The 25,493-nt window shown below is 38.9% G+C and overlaps 1 protein-coding gene across 15 annotated transcripts in view; it reads right to left on the reverse strand.

Annotated features, from left to right (window-relative positions):
• Nucleotides 1-8,156: 8,156 nt before the first annotated feature.
• The window catches only part of PLEKHA5 (pleckstrin homology domain containing A5), a 158,906-nt gene continuing 141,569 nt past the window's right edge, over nt 8,157-25,493 (reverse strand). For 10 of the 15 annotated variants that reach the window (XM_077178123.1, XM_077178117.1, XM_077178120.1 and 7 more), the window contains 8 exons: nt 24,997-25,114; nt 22,564-22,679; nt 20,309-20,518; nt 17,578-17,736; nt 16,252-16,373; nt 15,309-15,457; nt 14,087-14,191; nt 8,157-11,102 (listed from right to left, as the gene is read on the reverse strand). In XM_077178123.1, the coding sequence (XP_077034238.1) occupies nt 14,097-14,191; nt 15,309-15,457; nt 16,252-16,373; nt 17,578-17,736; nt 20,309-20,518; nt 22,564-22,679; nt 24,997-25,114 (969 nt within the window). In that variant the 3' untranslated portion in view covers nt 8,157-11,102; nt 14,087-14,096. Of the gene's footprint in view, nt 11,103-14,086; nt 14,192-15,308; nt 15,458-16,251; nt 16,374-17,577; nt 17,737-20,308; nt 20,519-22,563; nt 22,680-24,996; nt 25,115-25,493 lie in introns of those variants that run through there. The other 5 variants (XM_077178124.1, XM_077178126.1, XM_077178116.1 and 2 more) reach the window with 2 other exon arrangements.

Here is a 25,493-nt window from a genome sequence, read left to right on the forward strand (position 1 = left end):
GCATTCACTGAACAGAGAAGTCGTACTCAAATTAATCAAAACTAATTTAACAATTACAAAAGCAGCAGGATGACTTCATTGTCGTTTGCCACTAATGACAAATGTTTATTACAGATAGTGTATTTGTCTTCTGAGCTATTAAAACCCCGTTTGCTATTCATAACTCCTCAAACCTTTCCTGTAAGACGAAGGATCCATCATGTTCATGGAAAATAAGCCAAGCTTGTAGAAGTACAGCACCCCTCCCTATTCTCAATCAATCAAATCTGAGAGAGAGAGAGGGAGACTGATGAGAACAACCTACTTTTCTGTGCGTGGCATTCACTGAATGTGAAAAGGGGTTTCAGCAGGACCGAGAAAGTAGCTGTTGTCATGACAGCACCGGGAAGCCCAGGGACTGAAAAGATCTTCATCAGCTCACTGCAGCAATGCTGTGCCAAAGGAACTGTGCTGCCTGTCTGCAGGCTGACAACAGAGCCAGGGGAATGCCTGCTTGTCAAACCTCCCTGGTTTTACTCTGCAAACTTCCCCACTCCTGGCCTCTGAAGCTGCAATGCAGTTGCAATCTGGCAAGAACGGATCTCTCCTGCCCCCCTCCTTCCCCTTCAGTACTCCCCACGCTTTCTGTTTCTCTCTCTGCTTTAACAAGGACAGCACCCAGCCTTCCTGCACTCTCTTTCTCCACAAAAATGCCATGCTGAAGGCAGCAGTAGCCTGTAAAAAACCCAGTCAAACACCAGCTCATTCTGCAGTCCAGCTCCATCGATGTCATGCCTGCCACTCCTGCATCCTCAGTGCGAGGGGGCAGCATGTCTGTGTGCTCTGCTGCTCACCTGGCAGCTCTGGGGCAAGAGGCTGAGGATTTCTGTGGCAGGATCTGCTCCTTGGGGTCATACCCTGTGCAGGAGTGGAATGTTACCTGCTCAGCTCTGGCCACTCCAAGTCAATATATCACTTTTCACACTGAGTTAGGCAGCCTGCTGGCTGTGCTTACTGTAATCACCACCAGCACAAGTTTTCGGAGATCTGCAAGGACTGTTCTATTCCCAGAGGAGTTTTATTTTACAGAAATGACTAAAAATGGTTGCTGCACAGGTGAGATCCTCATAATTTAGACAAGAAAAGAGAAAGTAAGGTCTTTTTGGCTGTGCACATATTGATGGAGTTCTGGTGCTGTTTATTTGAAGCAGTGGGAAATGAGAATATTTGGAAACTTGTGTTATGCCCCCACTGGCTATCACTGATGGAATGAAAACTGAGATTGAGTGCTTTACACCCAATCTTGCAGCAGCCACCTTTATTGCAAACAAAATGCTCAGAGAGATGTGCCCTCAGAGGAATTTTACAGGCTTTGTCTGAAACTTTGGCGTCTCTGGTATTGATTGCAAAATTCACATTGACCTCAGTGGGGCCAGACTGTCAAACTCAACCTGAGAGCTGGGCAACTAAGGAGTTTGGAGGAACCCACAGCAAATCCTGCTATCCTGATATTATTGATGGCTGCTAGGAGGTGGGGACTTGGCCCCCACTGCACAGGAGAGCCCAAGTTGCACTGTATTCGGATTTCCACCCTCCATCAGCCAGAATTTCAATAGTTCAGAAGTCCACTCTCTCAGGAAGCCTGGAATATATGGCAGAATTGGGAGATGTAGATCCTACATTAGCTCAATGCCTCGATGTTGTGCCCTGTGGATGCACTGCATGTCCTCTAATAGGCAAAGCAGTGATTCCCCTCTCCTGAACTCTATTCCCAGCTCAGCTGCTCCCAGATTCTCCAAACAGCTGACTGCATAGGGGTGGGCAAAGCATTTTAGCATGTTGTTATGCAGAAATCTATGCATAGTTAGGATATGCTTAAGAGTCTCTTTCCCAGCACTGCTCTGAGGTGCAGTTCTTTGCCTTTGAAGCCTTCCAGTGAAAGCTGCTGTTAAACCCACACATGGAGTGTTCTCAACAGGGACGGGCCTGGCTTTTAATGACATAATGCTTTTGAATCTAGTCAGTCTTTTAAAACTGGTTTTATTTTCAGTCAACGTGAACATTATGTGCTTGATGATTTTTGCCCCGTGACACATGCAGCAACCAAATTCAAGAAACAAATACTATCCTAACAAATACTATCCTGTTTTCTAGGCAGATCAGTGCCCCAAAACAACCTCATATAATACTGAAGTTTTAGTAGGAAAAGGGGCACTATATATTCTTGGCAAGCTGTTGCTATAGAGGCATACTGTCAGCAGCAGCTTGGCTTTATACTGCATTTAACTGGATAATTTATCAGAAACATCAATTTGCAGTTGAATTTCTGTACGGGTTTGGAAATGCTAAGCATTTGTTTCATCTCAGTGAAAAGCAGACTTAGCTATTTGGAGCCTGGAAAATAAGGAGACTTTTCAGAGCAAGGTGAAAAAGAGATGATTTTAAATGTGGTGAATCTTACAGTCCATGTCTACATAAAACTGGGCTCTCTTAAATTGAGAAAGCTATTTGATTTAGGTTGTGCTAGTGCATAAGAGGTACAACAAAGAGGGATGTATTCTAAAGTGTAACTCAGGCACTGAAAGCATTAAGGTATCAGCTCTGTAGAGAGCCATGACCTACTTCTGCCTTGTTTCTTCCAAGGAAAATCCTTTGGCACCACTTCAGGCCATGGTTTCTGTTCTCCCTGCTATCTTGAGGACCTCATCTTACACAAAAGTACCTCAGACACGTTCACATCCCAGTTTCTCAAGTCCAAGTTTCATGTAGAGAGGAAGCAAAGCAGCCAATTTAAAATGGGACTTTACATTCTCCTCACCATCCTCAATAAAACATAAATTAAGTGCTGGACCAATGTCCGTGAACCACTTGTGTTTCAAATTTTTTATAACAGTTCATATTTTGGAGGTCTTTTGGATATGAATGCAGTCAGATTTTGGGACTTTCTTATATTGCAGTAAGTGATCTCAGTCCACCACCTGCACTGCACTATGGTAACTCCTTTTGGCACACTGCATGCATATTCTTTTCCATTACATGCAGCATATTCTCATCAGCTGATGTTCTACAGTAAAATCTCAACAACTCAGTTTATATCACGCTTAACAAAGTATGACAAAATAAATGCTGGTTTAAAAGCCATATAAATATTGAAACACGAAGCATTTAAAAGTTACTCCCCTCTTCCCTGATCTCATTATACTATTAATAAGCAACATGCAGAATTTCATCTGAGATGTAGGAACCACAAGAGATCAGATTCTCACACAAATTCTCTCCTGTATCATAATGATTGCAGTGTGAGCGTGTTTAACTTTAAATCATGCAATGTGTTCACCTGAAACCAAAAGGGCTGTTCCCATCTGGGCCCAGATCTGCTGCATCAACACTAATTCTGTTGCCCTGGTTATTTGCAACTGCAGGTTAGGCCAAGAACACATTTTCTCTGTTTTGCAGTAATTTGTCTTGCAGTTCCAGTGTAATACCTTTGTTCCCTTTTTATCTTTAATTGCTGCTGTGCACCATTAAGCAGCAACATCACGATATTTAGAAATCACTTTGTCTTTCCATTTGGTGAAGCAACTCCATTTTATGGGCAAAGGAAGGCTCTGAGATGTGGCCGCAACCTTGCAACGAAACCTGTTTATGCAAGGTCCTATCAAGAACTTCTTTCATTTAGGTTAAAGGATCAAGTCCTTAACATTTGAAAATGCACAATAAACACACAACACTGCATCATTGAGTAGCAAGGTTAATAAAAATACAGCCTGGCATTAACATTAAAAGGGCTCTAATTTTTTTCTTCACAGGTAATTAGTTCACACAATGAAATAATCTCCTTTCTTATCCTGGAAACACATGCATAAAACAGCTCAGATAACATCATTTACATACAGGCTGCTGCATCCGCATGTTAATGTCTGGCAGTGAAAAGTTCAGACAAGTTTGTAATCCCCGATTTCCTGCGCGTGCTCAGCACCCAGATTCCCAGAAGGAAGGGAGAGGGATACTAAATATTCCTGAGATGACAGGTCAGCTGCAGCCCGCCACATCTGGGCAGCTTGCACAGTTACAGAGCTTCTGAGAAATCTCCAGACAGTCCTAGACATTTTTTTTTTTAAACCCATCGTGGTATTTGTTCCTTTTGTCAGTCACTTCTGGCCATGGCCATCACCCTAAGCCCATTGTGCCGCCGCTGGCTTTGTCCGCCTCGCTCCATCGCGTGGTACCGGAGCAATCTGCATTCCCATTTAAAGCACTATCATGTCACCCATCAGCGATCGCTCGCTTTCATCCCCCAAAACTCCCACACAATGGCAACCACGCCGAGAGGACAAAGGGCCGGGCAGAGGGGGAAAGGGAGGGAAAGAAGCAGCAGCAGCAGCTGCAGCCGGGCTAACTTTGCTCTGCCGGGGTCCTTCTGGGTAGCTCTTGAACTTGTACTGAAAACATCCCTTCAACTCCTGCTTCCCCTCCTAACACAGCTTCTGTGCCCAGGGCAGGCACTGGAAGGAAGCTTGGCAGCTCCTGCATCCAGGCCAACAGGTAATGAGGGTGTTTTTGCAGCCGTGCCCTCGGCCAGCTGCAGGAGAAAGGGAGGGAAAGGCTCCTCCTGCAGGGATACTGATCCCCAGCAGCGCTTTCCAAAACACCAATCCAGCCTGCTGGGCAGCCTGCATCTACAATCTACAAAAAGTAGAAAATGTACAGCTCCTTCAGCAGTTGTTGGAGGCATTGAAGTGCACAGCAATCCGGTTTTTTGTTCAGAGACGCAGGTACAGCACCCAAGGGTTTGGGAATCGCTGGAGAGTCTGCAGCGCTAAAGCTTTAACGAGGATTCACTCCCGAGCACTCGCATCCCCTTAAGAGTTTGGAGCTATCAGCTGTAGAGACTTAGAATTCACACACCGCCTCTGATTAATTGCCTGAAAATGTTGTGAAAGCCAGGGATTTCTGTTTGCAGGTGAAATAACTGCAGTGCCCCAGCCTGGGAACAGGCAGCCAGGGGAGGGTGGATGGGAAGCACTCCTGTGAAACAGGCACGGCTCAAAGCAAGGCTTTAGAGTCCCACTTCTTACAAACATGACCCAGCTGTGCTCCTTGGGGTCCACAAGATTTTAATGAGGCAAAATGATCAAAATGTCACGACCTCTGTTCTCCCTTATCCTGAAATCTGGATGATGGAAATGAAGTGGAGCTTAGCTAGGTTATATTTAGCTGATCACACAGAATGCAATAGCTTTAAGATCATGAAATAAAAGTTTTAAAATAAAAACCTGTGAGGTCAGAGTAGTTATACCCCCAAATCAGCTTATATAAGCAAGCGTGGTTTTCCCAGGGTTGTAGTCCGTGAATATTACTTAATTCCTCTTCACTAAGGCAGTCTCCAAAATGGCTGAGGCTGGTTGGTTAATTTGTAGCTGCTACCTTGTAAATAGTGGTCAGGATTTCACACATTATCCGGGCACTTTGTCTTTATTAAAAATATTTATTATTTGTAGGCACAATATACTAGAAGCAGTAGTTACAAAAAATTATGGGTCTGTTGGCACAGGCTAAGAAAACAGCCAGGAATGTTATTCAAAGGTGATTTTGGTTTCCAGGCAATTTCCCTGCTCACAAAATGACACCTCCTGCTAGACCTGACTCCTACAAACTGGCTTCCTTGCAGTACCAGCCCTTGCATGTGCAAACTCTCTGAGACATTCTCCAGGTAGCCAAAAACCAAACACAAAATAACATCAGGAAACATTCATCAGAAAGTTCAGCTGTCTTTTTTCCCCTCTGTCTAGATATGAGCATTTCAGTGTATAAAAAGAGTAAACCCAACAGCCATTAACAGCTGTTTCCTAGACTGGCAGATGAGCATACTAAAAAAAGAAAAAAGTAAATAAAAAAAAATTCGTGTTTAAAGCTAAAGCATCTGAAACAGCCTCCATGTTCTTGCTGACTTGGGAATTTACCAAGAAGAAAGTTGCACAGTATGAAGCACTCAACTTACATGTGTAATCAGTGTCAAGACTCACCAGAAATTCACATTGTAAAGAAGTGATTTATGAGATGAGTTGCTGAATTTTTGCAGTCTTTTTCCCCCCTCAATTTCTTTGAAATGTACTGTCAATTAATGATAATTTTCTCAAACAAATTCTTAGGTGTTTGTTTATATACCTAATTATTTTATTTCTAGTAAGGTGACTATTACTTAGAAAAATGTTTTTTTCTAAATAGACTCCACTGCTGAAAATAAAGGAAATTTACATGCAAGTTACTTGGGAATCTTGGGTGTCTCTCATAGCATGCTTTGACTCAATCTTTCAGGATGATAAGCACCTGCAGATTTCCACCACTCCAAACAAGAAACTGATTGCCTGGATTCAGCTGCTCACATAGGGACAGACAGCTGGGGTGTGGATAAGGCAGTTTTTCTCCCAGATAAGGAATGGAGAATATTTTACAAATTGGGCTGTAATGGATGTAAAGATGCAGAAGAGAGTCCAGTACAGCACCACTTACTTCACTGACACAGGGCAGATAACAGCAGATGAGGATGAGGTATTTTCCTGAAAGTTTTCATTGAGCAAACCTCGAGGCTGTAAGTAAATCTTTCTTGTTCCACACATAAAGTTAAACATGCAAAGTCTGCTTTTTTTTTCTTTCTTTTTTTAAACAGTACTTATTTTACCTTCAAAAGAGCAAGAGGGTGTTTCCATTTTTAGTCTGAAATACTTTGAAGTATTCCTGTTCCATAGAACAGGGATCTGGATAGTATTTGACAAAAAGAAAAAAATTAATTCCTTATTTTCATTTTGGTTTCAGTAATAAAGAAGTTAATGATCCCACATCTGGTTTTGTCCAGATATACTCTACAGCAGCCCACTGAAAACAGCACTGTTTGCTTCTAGTTTTATCCCAAACAGAACCAAATCCAGCCTAAATAAGTGTTCTTAAGCACATCCCTAGCCAGACTGCCACACGAGGCAATTGGCAACCTCTGTGCTGATGTCACTTACCCAGAGCTGCAATTAAGAGTTGCCTGCAGTTTCACCACACCAGCCAGATAATATTTAGACAGACCTTAAAAACATTTTCTTTGGTATACCACAGAATGAAGGAACACCACAAAAAAGCACTAAAATCTTCATTCCACAAGTAACATTTGAATGCTGACACATCTGGAACAGCTGGCTAATCAGTTGTGCATGACAAGTTCAGAAAGCAGCTGCTTTTAGCCTTCCTTTTGGGTCAGGCATTTGTTTGCAGCCACCAGTATATTCTGTTTTATTTTGTAGCAGCTTCTTCAGTGTTCCCATATGGACAAGCCAAACAGCTCCTAGGATATACCAGCAAGCATTTATAGTGTTCTTTAGAAGAAATGAAGGCCAGATGTTGCTTTGTTATCTCCATGTGCATCCTTAGAAAAGTTAGATGAAATAGTTTCAGATATATTATCAATGCCAGGTACAGGCAATTTGTTTATTGGCCGTTTAAATGTCAACTTTCTAAAGGACAGAAAATAATGTTTTAACTTAGGATTCAAACTGATGTAAGATTTAACTACCCTGGAACAACTTCAGAAAATAATTATAGAACAATCCAGGATCACAGGGATAAAAATGTACTGTGTAGAAAAGACATGATGAGCCATTTCTGAGATCTGAATGAGTACTACTTATGGTTTATTAGAAAAAGAAAAATAAAACCCCTCCACCTTATCTTTACAATATAATGAAAAGTTTGAAGTAAGACTTATCCAACAGCACCACTGATTAAAAGTCTTCTATTCTGCTACTTTGCTCACCCAGGGTACAACTTAATCCACTAGTCTAAGTCCTAGAGAATTTAATAAATCTGTTACTGACAGTGTAATTCATTAATGTTTTTCATGTATGCACTCCTGCTACATCCAGTGGATCCGATGGGGTGGATAAGAATTCTGTCACAGACTGTCCAATTAATGTGATTTAGATTGAAAGGTGCAAGTTTTTTTTTTTCTGATTTCCTGAAAACAGAACCTTATTGGATTCATTTTATGATGCATATTTCTGAGGAAATGTGAACTGAGAACTACTTTTTCCACCTCAGTGATAACATAAACAAGGTCTGGGTTTCAGCTGCCTGGTGAGGTCTTTCCCTTTGAGCCAGTCCACAACATACAAAAATTGCCAAGACACCAACTATAACTTTTTGAGTAATGTCACTTTATTAAGAGACTTTAAAGATTCACATTCTCTAGTAGCCTTGGAACAATGCAAATGGTGAACAAAAGACAAAAATAGATGTAATTGGTTCTGAAAAGCATGAACATCTGTAGAGAATGTGTTGCATTATTCCTAAGGACTCCTGCTTTTGAAAAAAAAGCACGTTTGATATATACAAGTGTCAGTGCAATAGCCAATAAAGCAATCAGTCAGAAATATAAAAATATCCTAGATACAAACTTAAAATAGATGTTTGAAGGCTGACCATATCAGTATTCTGATATTTCTATATCTCAGGAGTATGATCACTGGGATGAGTTATTCTGATGAGGTAAGAAACAGTAGATGCTCTGTGATAACACAAAGCCATACATTTATTATTATTTTTCTCCATAAGACAAAAAAATAGAGCACCCAATGAAACTCCAAGTCTTTGCAGCAAATGCCCACAGGAAGTGAAATTACAGTCTATGATCATTACTACATTCCTGCATCATTCACCTTTGCTGTCTTTGCCAATAGTTCTATCAGCAAAATTTGCTCATTCTCCCCCCCTTGCCCAGCTCCATTACAAACTACATGTTCCTTGCAGATATACCAAAACAACAACTGCTTTAGACACAGGCAACATCTATAAATGTCCAAAAATCACTTAGTCATTCTTTCCTTCATTGGTTGCAATTCTTTTCTTGGCAGCAAGGGCAGAAAGAGATTGCAAAACTTGACAGCAAACAGCTCTCTTGAGAAGGGTTAGGGAGAGAACAGGGTGTGTCCTATCTGCTTTGCCTCAGGTGTTCCACTGAACACTTAAGCTTGGCTGGTTGTGCAATAAAATCACATTCCTCCTCTTTGCTGTCTTTTGGGTGGAAGGATGCACTAGTTTGGGGCTGCTGTTCCAAAAAAAGAGGGTGATGTGGTAACTTTTCAGCTCGATGCTGCCTGCCTGCATCATCATTCATCCTTCCTTCAGCCACCTCTTCCACTGTGACCCCTCCAGGCTCTGCTGCTGAATTCTGATCCCTGTTTTTTTAACTTTTCACAGAAAAAGGCAGAACAATAGGTAGCCAGACAACATACTCTGTATCTTTGTGGCAAAGAGCACCAGGAAGAACTGGCAGCAGAGCTGGGAGTGCCAGAAGACTCCAACAAACAAAAATTACCTAGGTAGAGGGGCAATGGTAAAGTAATTTCAAACTGTGAGACATTGTCAGGCACTCCTCTATGGAAAAGCACAATGAATTATAAAGCTTCTAGAACAGCAATATTAACTTGATCAGGATATGATTTGTATGATAAAAAAAAAGTACAACAGGGGCTGGCAGCTGCCTTCCTGTGAAACTTGCCTTACCACTTATGGCACACACATGCACTGAAGCACACAGCAGCTGCCTGAACCTGCAAAAGATTCCTTAGCTTTACATCCTAAGATTCAAAAGCTTTCCCTAAAATATTTTTGTTTTCTTAGTTGTTTTCTAACCCTGTTTTGTCTCAGGCAAATTCAGGCAGCTGTGAGAGACGGAACAGCGAAGCTGGTAACATCTGTAGTGTGACAACACTGTGACAGATTATTTCAGGTTTTCTTTCAGTTTCTGGAAGATGCTATGCAGATGCCAAAGCCTCCAGGAATCATCACACTTCTCTCCTTAACCCCAGTGAACTTGGCAATCAGCGTTTGCAAATATTGAATTACTGCTCACCACACCCCACTAAGACAGGCTATTACCTCCCGTGTAAACAGGCAGGGAATGGAAGAGCAGAATGACTAAGTGATTATTCCAGTATCACAACACAAGTCTGGGAGAGCCAGGAGCTGAACCTGTATTTCTTGCATCTCAGTCTCAGGTTGTCTGTTTTGTTCTGTGTTGCAGCCTTAATTCTTTCCTGAAGAGGAAGACTGGAATCTCTTTAAGAGTCTGTCACTGCTACTCTGGTTGACAGGTGATGTTGCCAGTGGGGTAGGAATTGTTGCATTCCCCACATCAAAAGGTGGAACACAGTGTGACATCTGTTTGCTGGAAGAAATACTAACCATACAAGTCCTTAAGAACATCAACATTTATTTAATATGATATAAAAGAAATGGGATATGAACATTCGTATTTGAACAATAATAAGTGGCTTCTCATACTTACATCGTATGTGCTCATTGTATAATATATACACAATGAACATAATTACATTTGTACACAAACTAAGTACTGGATTGAAAACCTGCTTATTGCTGTACACACCCCAACCCCATCAAGGAAAAGCCCAGTACCTCAAAATACCTACACTCCCATTTTAGTCAAGAAAAAGGAACCACTAACATTAATGTCTATGTTGACAGAAGTGTGGCAGTAACTGCTGACATTGCAACCTGACCAAGAAATCATTACAGCAGAAACAGGACATCTCTTACTAAGCAATAATAAAAATGGCACATTTTAAATATATCTATATGTATATATATATAAAAATTTTACAAATAAATTGTTAAAACAATGAATTGTAATGTTGAAAAAGTGTAAAACAAGGTTTAGTGGTGATATGTAAAATTAACCGAGTTATGCATCTAAAAGAAGCAGAAAAATTAAACTTATATGATCCATCATTAAAAGAACATTAAATTCTGAAGAATAGCAAATAAAGTTCTGACTGTAGGCTGCACATTAAAAAGAGCCTTTGTTTTATGTGCACAGAAATCATAGCAGCAAGCTGGTATCAGGAGAACAATCTGAAGGTTGTTGAGTGTACATGTGGGCCATTTAAAGCTCTCTTGGAGTAAACATTTTCCAGGAAGTGATAAAACGATGCTCTGTGGCCAAAAGCATCAGAACTATGAATTTCATAGATTTAAAATATACTGTACAATATCTTCTCATATTTTCATAGGTCAGGTCCATACATCTCAGGCATGAATTGTTTCAACAGAAGCCGTTAGTGCTGGAAGACAGACACAGATTAAGTTACTCTATTTTAGCAACAGAGTATCATCTAAAGAACTCAGGGGATTAAACACAGCAAAGAACTCCTGACCTCAATGTAGCAATGCAGGTGTAGAACATAATAAAATATCTTAGAAATCAGTTGCTTCCAAAATCTGTTTTCCTGATGAATAATACTGCTGTCAAGATATTTCAACAGAAAGAAGCAAAGCCAAGTTTTTTTTTTAATTTACACCACTTTGAATGAAAGTCTGTTTACTCTGAGAGTTTTATCCTGTTACTCATGGTCACCTCCAAATGCTCTTCACCTAAAACCAGTAATAACAGCAAAGAACCTAACTAGTCTTGGAAATGCAAGGCACATTTTGAAGAGGGATGCAGAATTATTGAGTTGCTACACTGCACTGGCAGTATTGTTCAAATGCTCTACCCAGACCTTGCTGTATTTTGGTAATTGCTGCAAGGACTTCTATAAATAACTTTTAACAGTTCATTGGTAAAAATATTCCTGAGCTTTGAACCCAGGTGCCACATAAAATTTCATTATCTCCCCACTACTCAGTGCAAATGTAATGCTTAAAATCCAACAGGGCTGGTGGTACACACAGAGATTTGTCTCTGCAGAATAAGGGCTGTGATAAAAAAGGAGCCTTGTGTTAAGGGGTTTCTCAGTCCTACAATATCCTGTGCCACCAATTTCCTATGGCAAAATCCCCTGGCATTGTGCCAAGAGTATCATTTTTCTAATTGACTGTAAAAGCCAAATACAGGTATTACCTCTTCATTCCCTGAAATCCACTATACATTTTCCAGATGTTGCCTGAAAAATTTGGTTGCATATGACCAGGGCTGATCCTACAGCCTGGAAGTTCCCTTTACCACTTAAGACTTCTTGAAAATGAGGGATGCTGAATTCCTGTGTGTTAAAAGATGTGCCAAAATCTCTCAGCAAAGCACTGGAATACTGGAACCACAGCCCCAGGAGGTGAAGGCCAGTAAGCACTGTGCTCCATCCATCTCCTCTGTATGCTAAGCCCAGCTCATGGCACAAATTTGCTTTGAAATTCCAAGGAAACAACCAACAGAGGCACCAGGTGCACCCCTGTGGAATGCAGGTGCACCCAGCTAAGACCTTTCCCCAGCTCAACCCAAACACTGAACAGCCACAGGGGTTGTGGCTGAAGTTCTGGGATCTTTTCTCCATCAGGGTGTGGCATGTGAAGCAGGGAGTCAGACTGACAAGTGCCATTCTAGCTGGACCATTCTGTCAGAAAATTAAAGCAATTAAAGCCTCTTTAGGTAATAAGGAGGTAATAGCCTGTCTTAGTGGGCTTTTGAGGGTAGAGGTGTCCTGATCACAGGCATGCTTCACCTGCAGAACTGGCTGTGGGGATACACCTCACCAAGGGGGGCCAAGCCTTTTCCTACTAATTTCTATTTTATTTAGCATAAATCCTAAAGGAAATGAATTTCCTGATCTGATCTTCTGAACTGAGAGCAGCTTAATGCAATTGGTGACAGATTTCTGGTTGCTCCCCCCTTCCTGACAGGTGCACTGTTCCTACAGACAGAATCCAGCAGTGCAGTTTCACTTTCATTACTGACCCAAAATTCAGCTGATGGAGGAATGTTTGTCCTATTTAAAAAGGAGATGTATGATAAATGTGTGTATATTTTATACATTTATAAATGTATACATTTATTTATAAACATATTTATATATACTATAAATATATTTATACAATGAACATGAAAAGCATTAACACAAATCAGTATTTCCAGAAGGAAAGTCTCACTCTTTTTTTTTAATAGTTCTGTAATAAACCTTTTGAATAAAAGTACAAAAATTCAAGCTTAATCTAATCATGGCAGACCACACCCATCAGGAAGGCGGGAGCAGTGTCAGGACTGAATGTGAAGATGGCATTTTCCACTTTCTCAAAATGAGAAAATATTTTAATAATATTCATTTTTTTTTGAGGAGTATAAATAGTTTCTTGCCCTTAGTTCATATTAGAAAGGTCTCTGGGATGACTAATAAGTCTAAGTTTGCTAAAATGAAACCTTGGCAATTGAGACCGAGACAGGAAATTTACAGAAATGCATTTTCAGATCTCCTCATGCTAAATGACTGAAAATGTCTCAATTTTAAAATGTTCTTGATTTTAAAGCTTTCTTAAGTTACATTTAACATTGCCATTGAAGCAAAGCTCATTCTTTTAGCAGAATGCTCATTTAAACAAACACTTCCTGACAACAAAGAAATGTGGATTGATTTAAATGCTGGTAAAGTGTTGAAGCATTGGCACTGATATCCTACTAATTTTGTTAAACACTTGCCCAAACAAATACACACTTTATATTTCCATTGCCATTTATTAAATGGTAGGAACAGGTAGAAAAATGTAAATCTAGCCTAACTCATGCTTTCTAACTTGATTCCGAGAAGCAATCACCCACAATGGCAGGAAAGAGCAGCTGTGTGGGGCTTTGTCTATAGAAAGAAGGAAATAGAAGTTTTATAATTGCTGTTTCTATGTCTTAAGCCATGAATTCTTCAGGCCATTACCCATTCCATCCTGGGCATCCCCAGCTCTGAGCTCTGGTTGCCCATTTTGCCCATGGCTGAAGCATCAAGACTCATCTGCACCTGTGCAGTGATGCTCATGCCTTAACTCCCTGGTTTGGAGCAGCTCAGGCTGTTATTTCCAAGGCTATTAACTTGCCAGCTATGGAGAACATGCCTGATAAACCAATGAGCCCTTGATAAACCAATTAGCCCTTTCTCTTTGTAGCTGGACAGAGAATGCACTCCTTGCAAGCAAATCAATACACAGATTTATTTGTTTTCTGGTTCATTTATACTCAACACTGCAGGTAACCCTGTCTTGCTGAGTATCAGATGTTTCTCCCAAAAATAACAGCACACAAATAACCTGGAAGAATATTAGGAAGAGGAGAAGTGGGAAAGCAAGCACCTACTTGTCTGTAACTATACACACATGAAATGGGATCCCTCTGTCAGCTGGGTCTGTGTGGATGGAGCTGGTGACAAGGACGATTCTGGTGAGGAAGGCAAACTTTTCACTGCCAGTCATACAGCAAAATAAAGAAGAGTACAAGTTACAGAAGCCATAATAAAGATCAGCTTGAAAAAGCACCATTTCGAGCCACAGCAAATATAAGAAATCAATGAAAGCTACACAAGTTAAAGGCTTAAAATCTGATCAGCACAAAAAGCACAGCTTCAAGGGAGAGCACAGCTGATCCTTAATCAGGCTTAGAAATAACTAGTAGAACAGCAAACACAGGAATGCTGATGTTTTAAGTTGCCAAGAAAGAGGGGGGGGAAAAAAGCAAAATTTAAGTAGTTGGGATAGGCCCAGACCCACCTTCATATCCCAGCTCAGATGAACTAAGCTTTCTCATTCTGCTGAGCAGTGCAAAAAGCACAGACAAGTTCTGGTTTTGATTATCAAGTCACAGAAAGGATTGCTGACTGCACTACAAAGGTCCAGATCACCTTTTATATCCGTAAGTTGAACCATTTGGCTTTCTTAACCATTCCCATCAGCAAATAATGTCTTGAATTCTATCTTCTCCCTTCCTCCTTCCCTACTCACTCCTCCCTTTTTTTTCCTTCTTTGCACACAGTTTTGCTTTATTCCACTCTTCATTTCTTTTCTGGTGGCAGAATAGGCCACCACCAGTCATTGTACCAGTCAGGTGCTGTTTTCTGTTTGCTTCATCTTTCTTACTCCTAAAACATTGCCAAACTGGCGTCTCTTACTTGCTAGTTTAAAACATTGGAAACTGTCTATAATTCCACAATTTTGGGCATATTTAAGGTCACCCAGCAGCAGGGAGCACTGGTAAAAAGTCTACACATACCCAGGACTGAGATGAAAAAGGAAGGATTTGCTCCAACCAGCAACTACAGCATGACTCAATTTCTGGCAGTTATTTAAATCCCTGAATTAGCAACTATAAAAGCTATATTAAAACCTCAGAAAAACGGAGTTTCTGTAGCTGCCCACTGGGAAACTATTTTTCTGTGCATTATAAAACTGTACACTTCAATGTAGACTAGCTCAGCATTTTCAATTCACAAGGGTTTCAGAGCATCAAAAGACACAATGAAAATGAAATAAAGTTTTACATATGTACTGGATAAGTTGTGCTTCAGACAAACTCTTTTCCATACCTGCTGCTGCTTGATTTCCTTTTGAAGACTGTGCTGCTAATTCAAATGAAGACACAATCCCTTCTTGTTCTTGAACACTGAGTATTTCACTTTCTTCTGAGCTGCTTTTGGGTTTGTGGTTTGCAACTGTGGTCAGACTCTGCAAGCTGCTTAAAAAAGCACAGCATTTAGAACCTGCTCTAACTTAATTTCAGGTGTTAACCACTAAGTATAGGAGCTATAATTTAATTTTCTCCTGTTAATAGAAAAAAGTTGCAACTTGCAAGTCTGGGTAGCATAAATTAAGTAGGCATTTTGAAACCTTTCTCCTTTGTGTAGTTACACTTTTAAAAAAGCACCTGGGATTTAAGTCCTTTCCTTTCTGCACTCCTGCAGTTTCCTACTGCTGCAGGGTCCTGTGACAAAGTCATGACCTAAAGTGAGATCTCACTTAGGACCTGCAGTGCAACTTACACCAAAGCCATGAATTGTGAGAGAGAAATATCCAAGATATAATATCGCTCTAATTCTGCAACCCTGCAAAGCAGTGAGGGAAGAAATGAAGCAGGAGATGTAGAATAAGATGTTTAGTTTGCTCCTAAATTAATCAGCAATAAAGAGCATGCTATGGAAGCACTGTCTGGAGTGTTCATAATAAACTGATACAAAGCTTGAAGTGACATTATTAAACACATTTTGGAGGCTAAGACAAGGATTATGAATGCATTCTGTTTATAACTGGGACAACACCTGAAAATAAACACTGCTTCACCCTCCAAGTCATCAACTCTGACTGAACCCCTGCAGCAGAGTCAAGCCTCTCACTAGATTTCCCTATATATAAACCTCTCAAAACCATAGAAATAAACCTTTCCAGTTTTTATGGCAATTGCTTGGTCCATTCAGTTAATAAATACAGCATGCAAGTTTAAAATAGCCTCTGAACATCTTGTTTGATTTTTACCTTATATCACCATCATGTGTTTCTTCCAATTTATTTTTCTTTTCTGCTTTCTCTTCATTACTCCCTTCTTTTGAGTCAGATACAACATGTGCATCTGATAAAAGATCATCAGTTTTTGACAGCTATAAAAAAATTGAAATCGTGAAACAAAAAGCTGTAACACACACTAAGTGGCAGATAAGAAATACAGTACCAGGAAACAGTTTTATTAACAGACAAATTTTGCCATCATGTATACTTAGTAACGCAGAATTACATAACTTAAGAAATTTTTATCAATACCTTGCAGGTTAATAGAGTTATCCTAAAACTTCTACCAGAGGCCAGGGGCAGGGCTTGCCTTAATAACTTCCAGAACTTCTCTGAGCTCTTTGGATTGCAGCCTGCCTGTTTTTTCATGCTATCCCTCTCTTCATGATGCCAACAAAAATCCCAGATGCTGCAATATTTTGTTATAAGACTGAATGCTGCTCTTAAGGTCTGATTACATAGAAACAATTTGAGTGTATTACATAACTTTCCTTTTGAAATAGTTGTATATTCAACAAAGCAACAATCTCTCAATAAGGAAGTGTTCCCAATAGATAACAATAGAAATTAGTTATTTGATTTTATACCATTCTCCATCAGATGTATATATATTTAAAAAACTAAATATAAAATACGAAAACAAAAGGATGAATAAACAAAGGAAGGATTAACTGAGGAATATGAATATAGAAGAAGAAAAAACCTCTACACAATACTTAAAAAAGAAATTAAACTATAAACAGGGTATGATTATGTAGAAGCAATTCTAGTAACCCATTCTTCACAGTCAGTCTGGTTTTGCTGAGTGTTAAGGGAACTTTAGTACCACAAACATCAAGGTAATTCCCTGCCACGTGTGTTTCAAACTATTTCAGGGCAGAAATCAAAGCAATGAAAAGTATCTATAAGTATAGGTACTGCCTGCTTCCATGTATAATTAGTTGTGTCAGCTTTATTCTGCTTTCTATAAACTATTTGATGCACTACAGCCAACTAAACAAAATTCAGGGACAGTAAATGGCTATCAAAAACTCCACTGGGGTAGCCTAAGCAGTGAATATGTCAATGATTATTATTATTTAAAGACCACATACAAGAAAATTCAATGCCTCAGCTATAGACAGATCCCATTGAATTTTGTGATTCTCTATAGAATATTGTATTTTTAACAAGAAGTCTTTATCTTCCAAGCAAAAGGAACTGGCTCACTTTCCCATCCTCTGGTATGTGTGTCTCAAAATAGTTTGTTACTGCAAGACAAGCTGATGAACAGTTTAACAAGGAATAGTTCTGTACCTCTTTAGTAAAACTTGAATTATGTTCTGGATCTCCATCATTTTTTAGTTGTGCTATTTCTTCTCCAGGACTTCCATTATTTTGTTTCAAATTATTTTCTCTGCTGGTGCTGTCAAACTCCTTCATGTTACCAAACACTGTATCATCCTTTTTCCGATTCTGAGGAATAAAATTGGTACATGGACGTATTGTTACAAAAGTTATCACAGTTCTGAGCCTTCTGCTGCCCTCTGACTGATTGCAAAAAAACAAAAAAAAACTTGGAAAAACCTTAAGCATAGATTGTAATAAAGAAAATGGAAATCATTAGGGACTTGGAATTTTCTCATTTTTGTACCTTTCAAAACAGTTCAGCCTAACATTTCTTTGTCTGCAGGATTATTGTACTTTCTGCCCCACCTTCCTCTCCAGCATTCCAATGTCACCCTTATCTTCTGAAATTTCATTCATAATTAGCTCAGTCACAAATCAGCTCAGCAGCATTCTTACTTGCATTCATAAGCACTGCTCTTTTTATAAAATAGCTTTTTTCTGGTTTAAGAAGAAAAATCGATAAAAATCTGCTTTCAGCACAAAATTCTCAGTGCACCTGCATGCACTTCCTCCAATTATCTTGGGTATCCTTCAAGCCTGTGGTGTGAACTGATTTAATAGAGAACAACACAGTATCTGATAATGGCAGAGGATATTAATTATTTCTTAAAAAAAAAAAAAAATTAATCCATTGCACAGAGAATAAGTTGATATAAAAATTTTGAGGAAGGATGGTAGAGGTGACTCAAGATTGTGAACTGTGAACATGATACTGGCAGAGCTGAAGGGAGGCTCATCTGAGAACTGGAGCTGAGAAAAATAGGAGCCATGGAAGCAGTAAATCTCGAGGCTGAACTCCTGTGATCTAACACATGCACCCTATTAAGAGGAAATTCCACCTAAGTCAGTTCATAAATCAGTCTCTGCTCTCCTGAATTAAAGTATGCTCCCCTTATCATCTGCTCGTCCTAACAACAGTTGTGAAGCAACTTCCTTTTGGATTATGGTAATCACTTCAAAATTACACAGCAGGCCATTTATAAAATCCTCTTCCCACTCCAATTCTTAAATAACCAAACCACAGTCAAAAAGACTTCCAGCAGTTAATGCCATTGCACCATTTTTCTAAAAATCAATAGACATAAAAACTATGCTTTTAGAAATAAAAGCTATTACTCAGCATAATACCTCAACCTGGGGCTTTTAGTCAAATAGCATTCTGGAACAATTAAAGTTATTTTAGAAAAAGCGACTTTGTAACATGGACTGTTTGCTAATTATTCAATTCAGAGATCTTCTCATTTACTCTGTAAATTTATTATCATCCACAGAGGTCTGATTTCACAGAGGAGACTGAGGAACATGGTGCAATGAACAGAATTACTCTGAATTCTGGTCCCACTCTGCTGCCCAGGTCTGACACACAGGACTGCAGCTCCCTCACCCTGAGGTATGGAACCACACCACAGGGAAGAGACAAAGCTTAAACTTTCCTTTTCAGTAAAAAATACTGAAAGAAACATCTGCAGAGCTCTGCTTGGCACGACCTCTTCTCGAGAAAGGCGGTGTTAATCACAGAAATATTTGTAGCAACTCCCTTCACATGTAGCATTCCTGATGTCAGCCCAAATGCAGATGCTCTACTGCAAAGGCTAAACAGGAATTCAGAGTCTTCTGGGGACGCCAAGGTTTTGAAGAAAAAGTAACTTTTGTATAGCTCTGGAGCAGAGAGGTGAAAAAACCAACCCAAAATGCAAAGCTGAAACATCTTTGGAAATACCCGATTTCCTGACACTGCGATATATTTAATCTGCTTTTGGAAAATCAGGTGTTTAAATGCCTACAAAACAAAAAAAGAAGGCATTTCCATGCCAGTAGAAAAGCAAATAATAGTAATAAAAAAAAAAGCAATTAAACAGTGTGGTCTGAAGAAAAAAGTATTCCAGGAAATTAAAAACCCAAAGTAGCCAAAAATCGACCAAAAATCAGGTCCTTTAAGCTACTGGAAAAGAAAACTAATTTTAAGTATCTAGAAAATAGTAGGCTGCCTAATATCTGCTATTATATATTTGGGTTTGGTTTGGCTTTTTGGGTTTTGTTTGATTGTTTGGGATTTTTTTAGATATATATTCAGAATAATATTTCCTAGTCGATGACAAGCAGTTGTATCTTCCTCTTCTCTCCCCATCCTTTACCCATGAATAAATTTTTAGGCAAATAAACAAGTTTAAGAATGGTGAAAACAAAAGCGTGGGTTCTATTTTAATGTATTTATGGGCTCAAACACCACAGCAGAAGAGCACCATTTAGGAGCTCTGATCATAAATATACATTCCTTCCTAAAAATGTTGCAGATGTTTGAATACATTACAGGCAGAAAAATCAGTGTTGACTCCATTTCAACATCAACAGAGTCATGATTCTCTCTGATCTTGTTTTCAGTCCCAAACCTTGCAATTTCACCTTGTTTGCTGTATTTGACCACAACATCCCGCCCTGCTCCCAAACATCACATTGCACAATCAAATGGATGTGGATTTGAGCTGTTTGCTTCCCAAAAAGGCAAAGAAGTGGCTTCTACCATTAGGTGTAAGCACAAAGGTTGTCCTTTTGAGTCTGAGACCCCACAGTTAGTCTCAAATCAACTCCTTTGGTTTTTAACTGGACACATCAAAGCTTTAGATCACTTCAGACCCACCTGCGCCAGTTTGAGTGGATTGTCCCTGACATAGGACAAGCTCTGGGAAGGAGACTGCTCTGAAACACCAATTATGTTGAGTCCTTTCCTCTTCTCTCTCAGACAAGCTTGTTGGTGCCTCTTTATTCTTTCCATCTGCTCCTCCACAGTCATTCGAGGCCGTGAGCCTTCTGCAAGGCACAGCTGCTCCACTGCACTCCTTGGTCTTTCCTTAAATGAAAATTAAAAAAAAACCAAAAAAAAAAAATATATATATATATGTTTCACCAAAAAACTATGATTTCAGACTGGTAACTTACCAGAAGAGATCACCTAATGATTTACTAAAGAGCAGAAAAATAGTGAGCAAATAAAGACCTCCTACGTATGTGAAAAAAACAGTACAAATACCAATTATCAATAAATGAACACTGAAATGCAAAATGAAAGGAAGGAGTAATTTGCTCTTCTGAACAATAAAATTACCATCACCAATAATAAACATCAGGAGAATGGGTAGATGCTCTCTAAGCCACCCTCTCAAGCTGAAACAATTTACCAGACATTATAAAACTGGCAAACACGAGATATTTGACTGAGACAGAAACATAATTGAAATTTAATGATCCAGGACATTTATACCAGTTGATCTAATAGTAATTTCTGCCTTTTTATTTCAAGAAAAACTACAGCTGGGCATCATTTAACTGCAAGTCCAGGCTGAAACAAAGTGAATTTACTACCACTTCAAAATCTGTAATTCTAAGCATTATGTTTTTCCCAAATAACACCAATTTACCTACTCTTCTTGAAATTCACTAGTTTTCAGGCAGATTTGTACTGTTTATGACAGATAAAAATGACTTCAGGCTAATCAGCTGCATTCAGTACCCTTACAGGAACTGATTTGATTATGAAAAGTGGTATTCTTTCTCCAGTCAACATCCTGGGAGTTTCTCTCTCCTCTCCCAGTCTTCTCACAACTTCTCCTCTACCATTTGTGCTGTAACTCTGGCAAAAATTTTCCTCTTTTTTGCATGAACTCCATGTAAATGTGTGTCTTTAACCCAGAGACTACAGAACTGTCTAATCTGAATTTCAGGCTCATCACCTGCATGCTGCTGACTAAATCCTTATTTTCTGGCTGCTTTAGCTATTTCCCAAATTGTTTTAGAACAGAAATAAATAAAACTTGTATTTGTTTTAAAGGGGCTGTTCAATTGCCAAATACAAGTGTTTAAAAGATGCTTCGTGTGCTTTCAACTCAAGCCTGAATTTCAGAAGATTTATCATTTCCCACTCAGCTCTTGCTCAGTTTGAGGTTCTCCATGCAGTTTAACATGCACAGCATTTATAATTTTATCATTCCTTCTAGAGCTGTCTCTGTTAGAATTTTGGATGTTCAGAATTTTAAACTTTTTGTGCTTTTAGGTATAGACTTTTCAGAAAACAATCCATATGATTTAAGGTTGTAGAGAAAGTTTCTTAGATTGAACGATAGAACTGAGATAAGTGTGTAGTTTAAATAGAAGTGTTTAATATCACATAGCGGAAAAATTAAAGTTTAAAGTTTTAGAATATAGTAATATATATAAAGCTAAGACAGAAGTTTTAAGGTAGTAGCCAGTCTTTTTTCTTCACCTTCTTTACTTTTTTCTTTATGAGTTTGAGTGGGACTTTATAATTAGACAGGAAAGTCTGCATTGTGAGACACAGGTTATTAGTTATTGAGTTAAAAGTGAAAATAATTTAAGTGTCATTTCTTAATTAAATAGCTTTTCTTTAAAAGACTTTGTAGAGATAAATATGGAGCCATTTTGCAGTTTAATTAGTAAAATGCTGTAGAACTCACTCTTGGTAAGATTGTAATATAGATAAGAAGTAATAAACATCTGAGTTCAAACACAAAAATACCATCTCAAGTGCTTTCAATCCCAACCCTGACCATGCAAAAAAAAACCCCAAAATTACAACTAGTATAATTAATTAAGTATATAATGCTTAATCTAGTATATAATGCTTCTATAGTAGTGATTTTTCTTTCTTTCTTCTTTTTTTTTTTTTTGGCAAAGATCATGAAAATAACTTCAACTTTTGGAGTAACTACCAAATTAAAAAATTTATAATTTAATCTAGTATATAATGCTTCTACAGCAGTGATTTTTATTTATTTATTTCTTTTTTGGGTAAAGATAATGAAAATAACTTCAACTTTTGGAGTAACTACCAAACATAAAAATGAACATGTCCAACACTCAAAGGTCATTTTAAAGTACCGTTCTTAGATCTATCTTCTTGTTCTTCCTCAAGGTGACATAGGATGCTATTGTTGAGGACTCTGGCGTTGGGGATTTGGTTCTGGGCGGTACAACTCCCACAGGGAAATGTGAGCCTGCAAAACAGCAAAGCAACAAACTGAGTGCTGTGCAAAACACTGCCAAAACTGGTGATTTGTTTTCTAGAAAAGACACATAAGTCAGCCTTGGGAGCTCTTCTCCAAAAGGCAGATTCAGAAGGTGGTGTTGAGGGTTGGTGGGTGCAGATATGGAAAATCCAGGCAGCTCCTGGATGGGCTCGTTGGTGTGTGCACACCCATGCTGATGTCTGTGTGTGAATGAAATCACCCGAGCCTGCTCAGCTGGTCAGTGACAACAGGAGCTGAGGATGTTCTGCTATAAAGCAGCAGTTTGGGTCTCCTTTGGACATAAAAAAGGATAAAACACAGCAGAATTCCATTTTCTTTTTGTGTCACCTTTATGTACCACGCAGGTCCCAAATATTCCTCTGCTCTCGCAGTTGACATGTTCCCATTTCTCTTTAATTGCTGATGTTTGAAAAGGGAGGGAAATGGCTGGCATAGGAAGTGTTCAGTACCGTAACCACAGTGCACAACCACTAGAAAAACCTTTTTAAATTTCCTCTGAAAACATTTATTTTTAGAACCATCCTCAATAAGAAACTTCTATCATTGAGGTATAACTTCTTAAAACAGCAAGGTAGAAAAAACTCAGAAATGAGCTGCCTTTAAGTTTTTTTCCTCATCAGCTTAAAAACTTAAGACAGAACAACATAAAAATGTTTCCTGTGGTGGCTTACACACTATAACAGAACTGAAACAATCAGCAATGGTTACATTTTCCTACTGCATGGGGACTGTTATTGTGAGCGAATTCCCAGAACAAGAGATGTCTGTTAGAAAATTCATCTGCTCACATAATATAACACAGCTATGATAAACCACACACTGGAGGGAGTTTTAGAATATACAGAGCCTCTCACTGCTTGCTACCACTGCAGCTATTCTGTTCCACACCTCTAAACATTTATCTTAGAGGAATTTGCACTACTGCTTTCCCTGACTGAGGACTTTCTACAAACGGACAGAATAAAATAATTTCTGTCTTTGAGACAGAAAGCAGATTAAAGGTGCTTAAAAAGTGTTGGGTTTCTTTACACAGTCAGTGTAGATTTTCTCATTTTGTCTTTATCATTACTTCACCTCTTGACATAAATTACTGTGAATAATCAGAAACACCACAGGTCAATGAAACCTAGGCATACTGTCAGAAAGACAAGTTTCTCTATTTAGGTCATTGATGATTAGCAAATCTCAGGATAAATATTCCATTTTCTGCCACCAAGTTAACAGGAATTTAATTATGTGCCTTAACATTGTATCTCAGCAAATACCCCAGAGAGCCTGAATTGACAAATTGTGTGGTAAGTGCAAGCTTAATTATATCACAGGGCCATTCACATAGTTTATACCCAAATTGTATGCTAACCTCAGTTTTAAAAACCTCTATGACCATTCTGATGGAAACAATATCTTTGTAAAAGCATAATTCTTGGTAAAATTCTGTTGCCATCGCACCAGCCTGCTCTGTGAATATTCAGTCAAAGCACCAAAACAGAAGGCAGTGATCCTGCTGCCACTGGCAATATCAATCCTTAGGGTAAAAAAATAGCTAAGTTTAGGTAGTTTTCCTCAAAGCTATTAATATGGTTTTTGGGAGGTGCTAAAGCTGAGCTTTTTCCTGAAGTCACCTTTAACAAACTATTCTGTGTGTTTTAACAAACAGAATTGAGAAGCACTTCCTGGTAAAAGACTCTACCAAGCAATTAGTAGCTTTTATGGGAGCTAGATGAAGAGAAGAATCTAAAGCATTTAGCAATTGCCAAGACCTTTATTGTCTGTACACTCCAAGGTCATGATCATTATTCCTATTATATCAGAGGACAGAAGGCAATTCAACAATTACAAGATTAAAAAAAAGAAAAAGACATTGTTTCCCTGCCTTATGAGAGCCTGAAAATTCTGTGGTGCTGCCTTTTTGGACGTTCCAGTGACATAACATCGGGAGCTTGATTCAAAAACTCAGTAATTGTTCAAGGGCAAGAACATAAAATGGGTAATTGTTCAAGGGAATGGTGTGTGGGGAATGTGAGTGATGTGATTAGACATGGTGTCAATAAGGATTTCAGGCTTGTTGGTGAGTGTAATGTTTGATTTTTCTGCGGTGTAATTGACTGAAATTTCTCTCATCATATAATTAAATCATTATTTTATTGTGGAAGCTGTTCCATCAAACTGAGAAATGGACAGGCTGCAAAGGCACAAACCTTGAGGCAGCTTCTACAACACAGCTGAGCTCTGCACTCCTTGTGAGAAAGCTGAAAGGTTGCAAACACCGTGCCTGGGGACAAACCTTTAGTAGAAGATTCTGATTCTGAAACCGGTTCTGTTTTTTCTTCACCGTTAGACTCATCCACTTCTGCTACTGTAGTTAGCTCAGGTTCACTCTTATAAAGCCTATAATCAGGACCCTGAGAAACAGCAAGGGATGAGGTAAATAAACAGGCACTTTGCTACAAGTATTTATGTCTTAAGACTCAAACCAATTATTTTGTGATAACTCTGCTCTCACTTGAAGACAATGTTCCATCCTTCAAGTGGTATGGCAGAAATGTTTTCTGGTAGTTAATTTGAGTAACAACATTTGCAAACAATCAAAAAAACTGCCATAAAAAGGCAGAGTTGTGGGGTTTTTAAAATGATCTTCTGGAAACAAATTGGTATAAGCTTCAAAAGCTGAGCCCAGAGTTTTTTAAAGAACCAGTGAGGAGAAGAATCTAAATTTATGAAATTTAAGTCTTAAGACATTTTATATATGCACAGAACAGATGACAGGAGAATGTGAAGAGC

This window comes from Agelaius phoeniceus, chromosome 5 (genome assembly GCF_051311805.1).
Source record: "Agelaius phoeniceus isolate bAgePho1 chromosome 5, bAgePho1.hap1, whole genome shotgun sequence".
In the NCBI taxonomy this organism is placed as follows: Eukaryota; Metazoa; Chordata; class Aves; order Passeriformes; family Icteridae; genus Agelaius; species Agelaius phoeniceus.